The sequence below is a fragment of the Mugil cephalus genome, chromosome 13 (assembly GCF_022458985.1).
Source record: "Mugil cephalus isolate CIBA_MC_2020 chromosome 13, CIBA_Mcephalus_1.1, whole genome shotgun sequence".
NCBI lineage: Eukaryota > Metazoa > Chordata > Actinopteri > Mugiliformes > Mugilidae > Mugil > Mugil cephalus.
This window is the reverse complement of record NC_061782.1, coordinates 25067291-25080928: the sequence shown is the minus strand read 5'-3', so window position 1 is coordinate 25080928 and position 13638 is coordinate 25067291. Positions and strand designations below refer to the sequence as shown.

Here is a 13638-nt window from a genome sequence, read left to right as displayed (position 1 = left end):
ACTGAGTAACATTAATATCTGATCTTGTCCTGCGCCTAGAGTTTTCACTTGCAGTGATGTTATTTATCATTGTATGTGGTGTGGTGTTTGTAGTATGTTATGTTTAGGCACTGACAGCGCTTGTGGCCTGCACTTACATTTAGTCCACTATACTTGGTTCAAAAACTTTAATGTTAGTCAACTCCAATACAGTTCACAAATGTGAATGGAATCCAGACGAGGATTATGTTACTCCTAATCCTAACTCAGGAAAGTTTTATGGCATATGGAAACATGACATTTCTTTATACAGGTGTTATTTTAGAGTGTTTTGAATTTACTGTAGTTTTCGTTTGTGGGCTGGAAGTGTACAGTAACATATGAATTAGTCAAAACTGACATCTGAATAGTGCAAAGACAAAAAACATAAAAAAGACACCCACAGTCACCAATATCCACAACCATACAAACACGAGGGCAATACATAGGGACAATACAGCATGTGGTTTAATAATAATAACTACTGTGTTTTGTAAAATACCACATACTGCACATCATTATGAATTGGAACCATTGGTAGTTCAGAATGGTCCAGGGGTAACAGCTGTTTTCGAGTCTGTTGGTCCTTCTCTATCTCCTCCCAGAGAGCAGGAGGGTAATCAGATGGTGTCCTTTAAAAAGTTCCTGGCTCTGCTGAGACAGCTGGAGCTGGCAATGTCCTCCAGAGAAGCCAAAGGACATCTGATGGTTTTCTCAGCAGTCCTTATTATCCTCTGAAGTGCGTTCTTGTCTACCACAGAGTAGCCAGTATAGCATGCCAGCACACTCTCAATGGTGGAGCAATACAACGTCACCAGAGCAGTCTTGAGAACTGTATAATCTGCTTGGTCTTCTTCACTGCTGCCCTGGTGTTCTCTATCCAGTAGCAGTCCTGGGAGATGGTTGTCTCCCAAGGAATTTAAAAGGGGGAGAGGTGCTCCACCTCATCATGTCATGGTTCTGTGTTTTGAGTCTTTCCTGTGAGCCTGTTTGATTTTTATTGTTATTATAATCCAGTTCAGGCCTTTTTGGGTGGAGTTTGCATGTTTTCCCTGTGCCTACTCTAATTTGACCCTAGGTGTGAGTGTGAATGATTGTTTGTCTCTGTGTTAGTCCTGTGATAGGCTGGTGACCTGTCCAGGGTGCACTCTGCATCTCGCCTGATGAGAGCTGCGAGCTTGTTTTATTTCTGGTGTTTTTCCGCTTTGATTTTTGGATTGGTTTATCCTTGAGTGGGTTGAGTAGGTCTATTTCTCCTTACATCCAACACCATTTGTTTGGTTTTCTCTGAGTTGAGGGACAGGTTGCTGTCTATAAATAATAATATATAAAAACAAAATATTCACTAGTCAGCCATTACATTATGACCACTGACAGTAGAAGTGAATAACATTGACCATCTTGTGACAATACAATGTACAGCTGGGAAATTTTTGGATCTGGTATTCATGTGGATGTTACTTGTAGCACCAACCTAGACCAGACCAGACAGCCCCCACCCTATGAAACCTAGACAAAAATAAGACGTCTACCTCTAGGCCTAGAGCTTGTCCGTGGAGTTTGATGTTGGTGTTAAATTCTTTCTGCGTAACAGCTTCACAGAATCTACCAGATCATCCTGTCGGAACCGGCCTTTAGAAAGCACAGTGGTCCGGAGCAGAGCATTAGGCTGCTGTCAGCAGGCCGTCAGTATTGCGGACCCTAAAAATATCCGTCACCAAGTGCACAGATCAAAGGGGGCAGCAACACTGCCACGAATCCCGCCCCGGCATTTAACCTAAAGCCTCTCAGAGGAGGAGCGTCCAGTGTGAGCAAAGGGCCCGCGGCATTCAGAGCCGTGCAGAGGGAGCTTGACTCGGGTTTCAGAGACGCGTACTGACGACTGACCTGCAGCAAAACGTGTGATCGCTCAGAGGAGAAGCAGCGAATGGCACAGACGGAGCGGAGCGCAGAGGAATAAGAGAAGCACAGACATCACTGCTTGGTGACTAACTAAAGCATGTACAACTTTGGTTTAGTGACTCATCGAGTGCAGGATCGTAGTTTGAAGATAGTTTAAAGAAGAAAGAGTCCTCTATTTTACTTTTGCGCAGCTGAAACATAGCCCTCCGTGTGGATAAAACTAAAGTTAGACGTCTGAAATGGAAGAGGGTCTGCAACGGGGAGTCATCGGTAAACCAGGAGAGGAGAGGAGGACGTGTGGGGAGCAGCAAGAGCAACCTTCAAAACAGCCACCGTGGAGAAACTGGAAAGATTTATCCGGCCTTACGATATGCATTGCCGTGGCCGTGCTGTGTCTCGGAGGTTGCATTGTGGTTTTTGTGCGGACCTCGGAGTTGCACTCCAGGATAGTGAGTCTGGAGCAGCAGCGGGACGCGCAGCTCTCTGGGTGGATGTTGTCTCTGGAGCAGGTGGAGCCCGTTATCCTGGGTCGACTGGACCAGATTCTTGAGGAGGTAAGTGGTTCACTCATAAACTAAAGTCAAACGTTTTGTCATGCTTCGAAAGCTGCACCGTGACTGATAGGTGAACTTTCCTTTTAATAAGTACCACAAGTGGAAACGCCGCCTTAGTGCTTGCTCTCAGGGGTTCAGGCTCTTGGGTTTGTAAATCGTCTGGAGACAGTTTTGACTGGAATTAACGCATTCTAAATACACTTGAATTTAACATAAGTAGAAGACTACAATCCCTTAAACACCCACAATTAACCCACGTTCCTGTTACATCTCTTTCCAAATACTAGGTTATGTGATAAACTGCAATGTCTCAAATGCATTATCAGTAGCTAAATTCAGGTTGAAGAGGTTTAATTTTTACACCAAGCCAATATTTTTAGACATGCTGCAAAAATATTTTGGTTTCTAGTAACAACTGATTCTCAGTGAATGCACCATGAACTATCAATAAAGTCATTCCAAAGGAAAAACAAGTTGTGGAAAAAATTTAACTGCTGCATATGTTCATCTCTGAATTAGACCATTAGACCTACCAATTAAGTTGAACATGTGTTGCCCATATCATGTGTGCATCTTTACTGGGATAATGTGTGAGGAGCTGTCCCTGCCCTTTCACATCTGTTGCTCCTAAAGTCACCCACTGTGCTGCCCTTCAATTGTCCACAGCTACACTAACAACAACAAACAAGCTGCTGCTCGCGATTGAAGTCCCACAGAGGCCCTGTTTTCTCTGCCTCCATTTGCGTTGGCCCCACTTTTATCTTCCCCCCTCCAACTTGATCCCTTTCACTAGGGCAAGTATAATGCACTTATCAGGAGAAAAAAGAGTGGGTTGATAGAGGAGTAGAAATTTTAAAACCTAGAAGTACAATCTGTATGTTTGGACATTGGTATAGTGGGAACTTGCTGGTCATTTATTAAAAGCGTTCTTGTGAGAGGAGGAGATTGAAACCAGTTTCAGAACTGATGTCAGGTCGTGTTAAGGGTGAAGGCATTAGGATTAATGAATTACTGAAGGCAGAGGTCCAAGTCTCTTGAATTCGAAATGTACGTAACATAGGTGATAAGTTCCAACGATTTATTAACAAACAACCATCACGTCCATCTGCACAGTAATATTGTGCACCGTCTTTGTCCCTGGTCTCCAGATATAGTTGGTGAGCTCAGGGTTTGGTCTTTGTAGGGTTGCAGTGGTAGCAGACCTGAACAAGACTCCAGGAAGCTTCACACAGCCTCTGAGCGCAGTGTTGTCTACAAAGAAACCCTTTCCCCCTAAAATCACAACTGCACTTATTAACATGTTGATCAGTGAGCTTTAGTTCTCTCTTCTCCAGGCTTTATACTACACTAGGTAAAATATATCCTGACAGAAACTGTCACTGAGGAGAGCCAAAGGTTCAGTGTGTTTATGGCTGCAAATGTTTTGTGAGTGAACCAAAAAGGCAATACAACCCAGGTTAATCTGAAACTAGTTACAGGCCATTAATAGACTATGAGTTTTGGGTAGGCACCACCTGCAGATGTTCCAAATAAAAATCCTAAACTTCCCACTAGTTATTTAGAACTGAAGAAGCAACTGGGAAGAGAAGTGAAGTAAAGAGAAGCAGATTTATATGTTGACTTCCTTCCTAATGTACACTGTAAGACTTCACAAACAAAGAAGAGTGGGATTGGAAGATGAAGGACAGTTATATCCAATCATATATGCTGGTGATGTGTCTTGTTTGAGTGCCTGGTCTGGAGCTATTCCAAGGGGCCCGGTGGCAAGGATCCCTCTTCAGAGGGGCCTGTGTTGCAGATTGCCTCTTTGTTTAGCTCTGGGAGTATAAATAGTTATTATTAATGGGACACAAGCACAGATGTAACCATTCCTAGAGAGGGGGAGAGAGGCGTTTGTTGTACTTTCACCCATCACCATCCAGAATCTACCACCCTGTCGCCTTCACTGAGGACCAGCTTCCTCAGTTATGGAAAATGTGGCCTCTTTAATATTAATCCAAGCAAATCACAGCAGAATCCATTCATGTATTAAGGAATACTTTTGTAAAATTTCACTTGCACTCATTGTGTACACTCATGTGTACGATTCACTGTATAGAGGTTTATGGGTATACTTTAGCAATACATGATAAACTATAAACACATCAGTGGGCATTGTCAAACTCACTGGTGCAGTGGGTTGACATGTTCCTTCGTCGCCATGAACATACACACATACTACAGTCTGTTTTGAGCCACTCTGCTCACACTGTCCTGCTGCAGCTAGTAAAATACACTTTCATGTCCCACAGGTAAACGTGTTTTAGACCCTTAATCACATGAAGTGTGATGAAGTAGCTCATTGTCTACACTGTAGCACATATAGACAATGAGCCTGGCTTGCAAGAGGCGTATCGCCACAGGAAACAGAACTCATGACACAGAATATAGATTTATTTCCCTCTGAAAATAGCCCCCAACAAATGCGCCGTTTCCTCCTGTCATGAATTATTATAGATTGTGTTATGGGTGTGATTTCAGTTCAGTAGCTATGCTGAATGTAACTGGAAATGCACCTGTGTGATTTATCTGCAACATGGTGCTGACACTGACGTATAGTGAAATTGAAGTTTGGGTTGTGCAGAAACAAACTCCTTGCAACTTACAAATGTCCTGGAGACGGAAGTCTTTCTTTAGTATCTGCTCTACGGAGTCTTAAACACATCAGATAGGGATGCAACAACCACTCTCAGGTACTAGACACTAGGCACTGATTATGGAGATGTGTAGTTGCAGCCCAAACAGTCATCGCTGACACTGACGAGGTGTTACATCTCTAATAATAAGCATTGTGAGGTCTTGTGATTTCCTCTCTTGTTATATGACCGTACACTTAGAATGGCCCCCATAGAGATCTCTGCACAGCTGGTATGAGCCTGGTGCATGCAGTGAGTGCAGAGGCAGGGCGGGAAATCCAGGCCACATTGTAAGGTGTAGAAATGTGAAAAATATAGTCTCCCTCTCCCTTGCTTTCCTCACTGTACTCCCCACAGAGCTGTCACCCAATACAATGAGAGGTCAATGCACATATACATGTTCAACCTAAACACAAATACTACATGCATATACACATCAGTGTGTGTGTGTGTGTGTGTGTGTGTGTGTGTGTGCATGCGTGTGTGTCTGGGCGTATAAATGACCCATGTACTAATCAGACACTCGAGCAGAAGTGCCCACACCACCTCTGCTCTTTGTCAGAGTACAGTTTGTGATGGCTAAAACGTACACAGCACTTTCACCTTTGACTGATTGATATGTTATAACCAAGGTTGAGACTAAACAGGCATGCTGATAGACATTGTAAAGATATACAATGCAGTGAGGATTTACGATGAGCAAATGTAATATCTTAAAATGTTGACCTTTAGGGAGGATGGCATAGTAGGGCACAGGGTCATATATTTTATTTTGCCATCACACATGAGGGATTTCAGACTTTGGAATCTGAGGTTATATAAATAAACGTGAATTAAAATTGAAATAGAACTTTAACCAATGTGTGAAGGAGTTTACATTTATCTCATGGCAATTTCAGACTTAAATGTAGTTTGGTATAGTTAACTAAAAATGTCCTCAACAACAGAGAGAAACACATAAACCACTAAGGAGAAAATTCAGAAATTCTGTCATAAATTTGGGCATATGGTGAATTAGCCACGTGTTCATGTTGACGTTTACATGTTGGAGCCATGTGGAGTTAAATTACCATACATTTTTTTTCCTACACTGCTGCTTCATGTAATAAACGGATGAATTATAACTTTACATGTGTGCTTTCAGTGAGCAAGAGAGACTCCACCACCCATGACACACATTTTCAATCACATTACCATTCTCACACACAGCAAGCAGAACTGTTTGTGGTTCTGAAATGGCAGTAACGAAACAGCAGCTGCTTGCCCAACACATATTTTACACCGGTTTACACATATCCAAATATATGTTATTTGTAGGGCTGCACCTAACAATTACTTTTTCAACTGTTAGTGTGTGAGTGTAACAGTAACGAATGTTATTTAAATATAATTATGACATATTTGAACATGTTATCTGAAAACCATTTCAAACTTGAGGTTTTATCAAATGATACTATTCAACAAAAATTCAGATCTGATGAATGCAATTATGATCAATATTGTTACTCTGTTATGTCATTAATAAGCCTACATTGTGCATTGAGTATGATTTAACTTCAATGACTTGTGCTGAATGTAACTGGAGATACATTTGTATTATCTTGTAGAGGGTCACTGTTTATACTGAGGAAACACAGCAGACACAGGAAAAACATGTACATGCCACTGACATGCCACATGCCCAAGTGTCCTTGAGCAAGGCACTGAAGCCCCAGCTGCTCCCAGTGCTAGTGTAAGTGAATGGGTGTGTGTCACTGTGACTGTGTAGCACTTTGAGTACCAGTAGGTGGAAGAGCACTATATCACATACAAGACCGTTTACATAAAGACCCCAGCTGGACGGAGGTTTAGCACCCAGAAGCTACATGCTGTTATGCTAACCATAGCTAAACATTGGTTGCTTCCACCCACTCATGGCCTGTTCAGACCTTGCATTAAGAGTATAACATTGATTGAAATATATGTTGTTTAGTTTCACATGCAGAAATAATCTGGTTAAATGTGTGTATCATTCGTTCTTTCTATTTTCAATTGGCAATCAAAAATCAAAACATTAAAAAGTGATGGATTATTTTGTTTTTCCTTTTTTTAATCTAGCCCAAAAAAACGGTTTTTCATCTTTCAATTTTAGACTCAGATCAAAAATACAAAATGGAAAAGCAGAGCCACAGGACCGAATTTGATTTTAATATTTAATTGGAAGACTTATATATAGATCGAACCAAAGCGCTCTCCAGCTCTGCGACTGAAATAGGCCCTACGTCTTTTTCTCCTCAGATCATGCCGAGCACAGAATCTTCTGACGCTCATTTCTGAGCATTGCAAGATACCCATCTGCTGCAACATGCAAGAAATTTCAGCGTGTGTGGTAGCTTACTACATTACCCCATAGACATATTCCGGTTTCACAGTAAAAATTGAGAGTTGACATTCAGACCGGGGTCAACTCACCTTTGGTCGCAGGTCGGACCCTATGCTGTGAGAGCTGTGTGCCTGTTTTTTCCTTCCTCATACATCATTGTGTACATTGATAAATAATTTGGCGGCATGAATGGACCGGTCAAACTCCTGCTCTTTCAAAAGGCTGCTGATATTAGAATAAATCATTGTGTCCTGCACAGCGTCTGATATCTGCTGCCGAATCTCCTCTTCTCCTCAGATGCAGAGCGCTGCCACAATCTCAGAAAAGTGTGTAATATGGCAATACCGACTGTATATAAACACAGTTGCACATGCATTCCCTGATCTGTGCAACTTCCAGAACATAAGTATTACTAATTCACCTATGGGCTTACGTGAGGGATCGTGTAACAACACATTGTATTTGTTTGACTGAAAAATAATGAACAAAAAATCTCAGAGATCAGTCTTTATGGGAGTAGACCAAAAGTTGTTTTTCGAGCTGAAGCTTCATACATTGATACAGTCTGTCACACGAGTGCTAAACTCAGAATATAACAGGCAGATACATCAACATCAGAGCGAAAAACCAAGGTCGACGCACATTCCTGTTCACATCGAAGCTGCGTCAAGCCGAGCTGATAAAATCCCGGATTGACGCGGGTCGTAAACCCAGCCAATCAAATTCTGTTCTGTGGCCCCATTTTTCCGTTTTGTATTTTTGATATGAGTTTGAATTGAAATATGAAAACTAGGCATTTTTTCATTTTTTTGTGTTAAATTAAAAAACAAAAATCAAAATAATCCGTCACTTTTTCATTTTTTGATTGAAAATTGAAAGAACGAATGATACACTGATTCAGCCATGCTAGCCATTAGCTCTTGTGTCTCTTCTCAAACACAACTGTTAAGGGCATAATTAAAGCTCCCACGGCCACCAACCAGGCGTAAACTATTACAAGTTAATTTTAATAGTCCAAATACTTTGAGGCTCAGCTACAGTTGGTAACAGTTTCGGTTATAATAAGGTTGCAACCACTTCTTTTTTTTTTTCTTTTGGCAGTTTTGAGTCACTGGTTGTATTACTTCCCTCTGCAGGATAATAGTATTTGCAATGACAAATTCCTCTTAAGCATCTGCATTTTTGTTTCCTATTTTTTCTCACATTTGATGTTTAGGTGAAAGTTTTTTAGTAACAGTTGTGACGTGTTGGTGTAGTCTATGCAAATGGACGTCACTGACGGCGACAAGTCCTTGCAGACCTAGTTTGTGTATACAGTGTGGAACTGTGATCAGATCACAAGTGGTCGCTTGGTCACAAGGGGTGAACATACTCAGAGAAGCCCATTCGTGATTAAGTCACTCAGTTTGAACAAGACTTAAGATCAACCTGTACCAGACAAACAGGTGAAAGCTTGGAACAGCACAAGATTCAAAGCATACACTAAAAACCTGTAAAGCACAGTGAAATTTCAACTGAGTTCAATTCAGTTTTATTTATATGGTGAGAGTAACAATCCGAATCGACACTTTACGGAGCACAGAGCCTGGTGGAGACATTGTCCCGCATGGCTTCCAATGACAGTGGATGTCAAGCTTATATTGATGATGAGAAGACAGAATTCTGAAGTGATTAAGGATATAATGGGTGCTCAGAATAAAACAAATGACACAATGTTGATTGGAAGGTAAGTGGAAAAGAGGACACACACTCTTTGATGTCCACGGTTCCACACTGAATTGCCTGCAAAGGTTTTCTAAACAAAGCACTGAAAAAGAACATTTTATTTATGATGAAGTTCATTTGTCCATTCACATTTCAGTCTAGTGGCATGGTGATGCAGTACTTGGCACTGATGTCTCCTTACAAGGAGGTAATGAGTTTAAACTTGCTGCAGGCATTTCTGTGGATAGTTAGCCTTTCCCTGTGCTCGCGTGAGTATTCTCCCATATAGATACACATGTATTTGGACTGTTAGTTGGTGAAGTGGCAGAGGGTATGCATGTGAGTGTGAATGGTTGTTTGTTAGTCCTTTTTCTGCTTCTGTTGTCAGACAAAAAATATCTGGTTGATTTATAAAACCTATAAGACTATGTAAATGTAATTTCAATTTCATTTTAAAATGCTGTTTAAAATGATTACTCAAAAAGATAGAAAATAAAAATGAAGCAACAGAAAGAAACACTGTTATCTCTGCCTCACGCCCTCATGCAGCTCCTTTCTGCCATCCACTGAGCAGAGTAGATGCAGAGCAGAATTTTTCTTCTGGAATGGGATACGGGGAGCGGGTACAGACACTGAGAGAAGTTCAATTCAGCACTCTACACGCATTATAAAAGCAACCATAATTTGATTTGAAACTCAAAACCCACACTCTGTGAACATGTGATGCATATTTTAACTTTTTAAAGGGGACTATTAATAGGGAAGTGGTTGCCTTGAGGCAACCTCACTACATTTAAACTCCTGGATGCAGCGAACACACAAACTATTTCCAAACACTTATTATATTTCTGGCATTTACGAGGAGCCCAGGTTATCTTAGAATAACAAACCATGGCATAACGTGCATTGACTTGAAGTGACTGAGCAAAATGCATGAAAATGGAGTGAGAATCTATGGAAAATACCTGGGGGTTACAGAATAAAGAAGACACTTTAATTTTGTTAAAGGTGAGGATTAACACAGTGTTTTGTGTTGTTTTTAACCTTAGTCTATGAGATTGTTATTCATTATTATTATTATTACAATTGAGGCAAATTAGTGTGTATGTAATTTAGGTGGACCGTTTATTAGACTGTAGAATAATGCATACGTGACAACATGAGTTGAAGGCTAATGACAGTCCTTGAAGTGTGGTCATTAAATATCTCTCCCTCTGGCAGACTCCTTAAGCTTTGATGTGGTTACAGTCGCAGCTCTTTTTATTGTTAGAGCTGACTGCTACAGTAATCCATTATCTTCATTATCTAGTGTGGAAAATGTGTCTTTCAGTTCTGGTTCTTGAGGTGGAGCAAGGCTGTACTATTCTCTGGATTAATCCTGCTAAAGACTTCTCCAGTTGTGAGGAGGGTCTGCCAGCATCAACCAAATAAATTCCTGGAAGTATTTATGAATTATATGAAGTGGGTTAAGGGAATTTTGTGCCTGTGAGTGCAGTCCTACAATTGATTCCGCATGAGGGCTTTGAATGACTAGACCACTTAACTTTGGAAGTCCTTGGTAATTTTGAGGCAGTATTAGATTTTGTGAGTGTTTCCTAGCTGACCCCATACCTAAGGAAAAGAGCCAGACAGGCCTATTTATTTTAGGCGTCCTTACAGTTTTATACACATTTGGTTTCTCTTGGGCCTTTATGCTTCTTAAAGCCTCAGCATACTCATCAAACAAAGCACTTTTTGGATTGTTTAACAGTGTGTGAATCTGTCTGTGGAATTGGATCCAACATTTTTTTTTTTTTACTTTTCGAAATAGACTCAACTTACTGCCTGAAAACAATGCTTCTTCCTCGTAGTTGCTGTGATTTTAATCGCAACCACAACACATCTGTGTACACAGGTTATCTGAATCCCTGAGTCATGTAGTGTAGAGCTGTCATCAGAGAATCTTCATCAGCCAGGAAGTTGCTGATGATGATCATGAAGTTTCAGCTGGACTTCTTGCATTCTAACACTCTTTTGTTCCCTCTCTTGTGCAGAAGCTCGCAGCACGCCTCCCAAAGACGCGGGAGCAAAGGGAAGCTCCTCACAGCTGCCTGTGCCCCCCAGGTAAGTTCCTCACCCTCCAGCCATTCATCCGCCCACGTGTTTCTCACTTAATTTTTACTGAAGTAAAATGTTCCCAAAGTTTAATTTTTCTACTTTATGGATGTAATACTGATGACAGTGACACTGATTATAGCTGTGCGGAAAATAAGAGGACTGCTTTTCAGTTGATTACTACCATATGGCCTCTTCATTACACCACAATGGTACTACTATATGTTGTACTTCATTCATCTGTCAGCGCACCCTTCACTTGCATCTAAGGTGTATTTGCAACTCAGCTGGAAGCTTTCGGTGTTATAATAAATAATTATTCAAAGTGGTCTGGCATCACCAAGACATCTAGATAGATAGATTGTTTTGATCTAGATTATCTCTAGATAACTAACATCCCCATGGCCCTCAGCTCTCCGATTGCTGTTCTGGACTGTGATAAAAAATCATTGGTCTCAAGCTAGGAGGGGCACTAGCTGCCACTTTCGGCATACTTAAATACAAGAATGTATTTAATTTCCTGTTTTTTCATTAGCTTGACTAAACGAATCCTGTCCCTCCTGTTATGTTCTACTTACATTGAGATCCTTATGTAACTAAATTAGATAGTTTCTAATGTTTTGGTAGCTCCATTTATCTCAGTGAATTAAGACATAACACTATAAATAGTGGGAAACTTTTGTTAGGTTTGCCATTTATTCACAGGGAAGCCTCAGAGGTCCATGCTCATGGAAACAGTTTTATTCAAGTTAAAGTAGTTTCTGTGCTCACTGTCTGCAAATTGCATTTTTACTTTCTTTTCTTCTACACCTTAGTCAGGCGAGTTGTCACACAGAAAACAATCGTGAAAGTTATTATTTTATTGCTACTTAACAACTTTGAAATTGTAGTTGTTTATTAGATATAAGCATTTAGCTTAGATTCTGGGTGGGAAACTCCAGGTTGTGGTCTTAAAATAGATTTTTTTGTTTGTCTGTGCTGTGTGAGAGGCTCTGTGAAAAAAGGAGGTGGAGGTGCCTGTAGCTACACATTAGTGCTAATTGGTCTTGTCAATAGGATGTTAGCATTTTAACATGGCACTAAGTGTCTGTGGGACATCCCTTGAATGCATGCTAAGGAGGTGGTTTTCTCGCAGCTGCAGAGGAGATTCTCCAGCCATTGCAGGTGTGGAAGCCTTTCAACTCTGAGCTGCCAGATGGACTGGCATTTTACAGCTTTTGTACCGTACAACTGATGGGATGGGAGTGTGGGAGAAGTAGGCATTTGTGTTGTCAAGTTATTTGTCAAAATCTGACAAAGCCCCAAAAAGCACTTTTTTATACTCTTCTTTTGTGGTTGTTTTGTTTTGTTCTTTGTCCTATTTCTTTGCATTGCATATTCACCCGTTAATTGCATGTAAATTGTGGTCTTAATTTGCAGTTAACCAGTCCCTGCTAGGAGCTGTTGATCACATTGATCGACTATTAATGATAACATAATAACTGAGGATTCAACTCTGACCACTCTTAATGCAGTTGATCATTGACTCCGTGTATTAGTTGAACTGAATTCTTGTTAAGCTCCATGGTAAGTGTTTGCCTCTTGGTTAACCTATACATTAGCTTCTGTCAGTTCGGCCAGTCTTGTCTGGTTCTTGTGCTGCAGTCAGTTGTGGATGTATTCATGTACAGATGACTATAGAGCTCCCTCTCAATGCCCACCTGGTGCCTGCCAGTCAGCACTAACCGCATGTCCACAGACTATATCCACATTGCTTCCATTGTTTTGATTATTTACAAGGGCAGGTGACTAAGAGGGCAGAACTTTGACGCCTAGATGGAAACACAACAAATATGGAGTTTGTGTTGTTTAATCCCAGACAAATACATTTTATTTAAGGCCATGGATAGTCAGTGAGATCAGGAAAAGGAGTTAGATGATTCAAACTTTCATATGGTTATTTGCTCCCACTACTGTTGTGGTTCCTTATAAAATTCATAAAAAGGGGTGCACTAATAATACAATGCAATAATATTGGAATCAAATGGAATGATCTATGGTGTCTGCACAATAAGATTGCAGTAGCCCAATAATCTTTTACAAGGTAGGTTTAGATGAGTAAATTACTTCTGTGTAGATAGCATGGCATAGAAACTGGGCTAGTGATTGCCTCATGGGTGTCTGTGTTTCACTTGAAGGACAGAGTATTATTCTGAGCCTGACATGTTTGTGAGCAGCCTTTGAAAAATGAACTTTGTAAGTTGCTAAAAGTAGACCATCAGAATGTGAGACACTTCAGGCCTCAAAGGTGCCACACAGTCTGTTGTCTGTCAGATGTTTATCATGACCA

The 13638-nt window shown here is 40.8% G+C and overlaps 1 protein-coding gene across 25 annotated transcripts in view; it reads left to right on the top strand.

Moving 5' to 3' along the window:
* The first annotated feature begins 1810 nt into the window (after positions 1 to 1810).
* The window catches only part of col13a1 (collagen, type XIII, alpha 1), a 95050-nt gene continuing 83222 nt past the window's right edge, over positions 1811 to 13638 (top strand). For 22 of the 25 annotated variants that reach the window (XM_047602979.1, XM_047602971.1, XM_047602983.1 and 19 more), the window contains exons 1-2: positions 1812 to 2474; positions 11249 to 11318. In XM_047602979.1, the coding sequence (XP_047458935.1) occupies positions 2160 to 2474; positions 11249 to 11318 (385 nt within the window). In that variant the 5' untranslated portion in view covers positions 1812 to 2159. Of the gene's footprint in view, positions 2475 to 11248; positions 11319 to 13638 lie in introns of all 25 variants that reach the window. The other 3 variants (XM_047602975.1, XM_047602962.1, XM_047602969.1) reach the window with 1 other exon arrangement.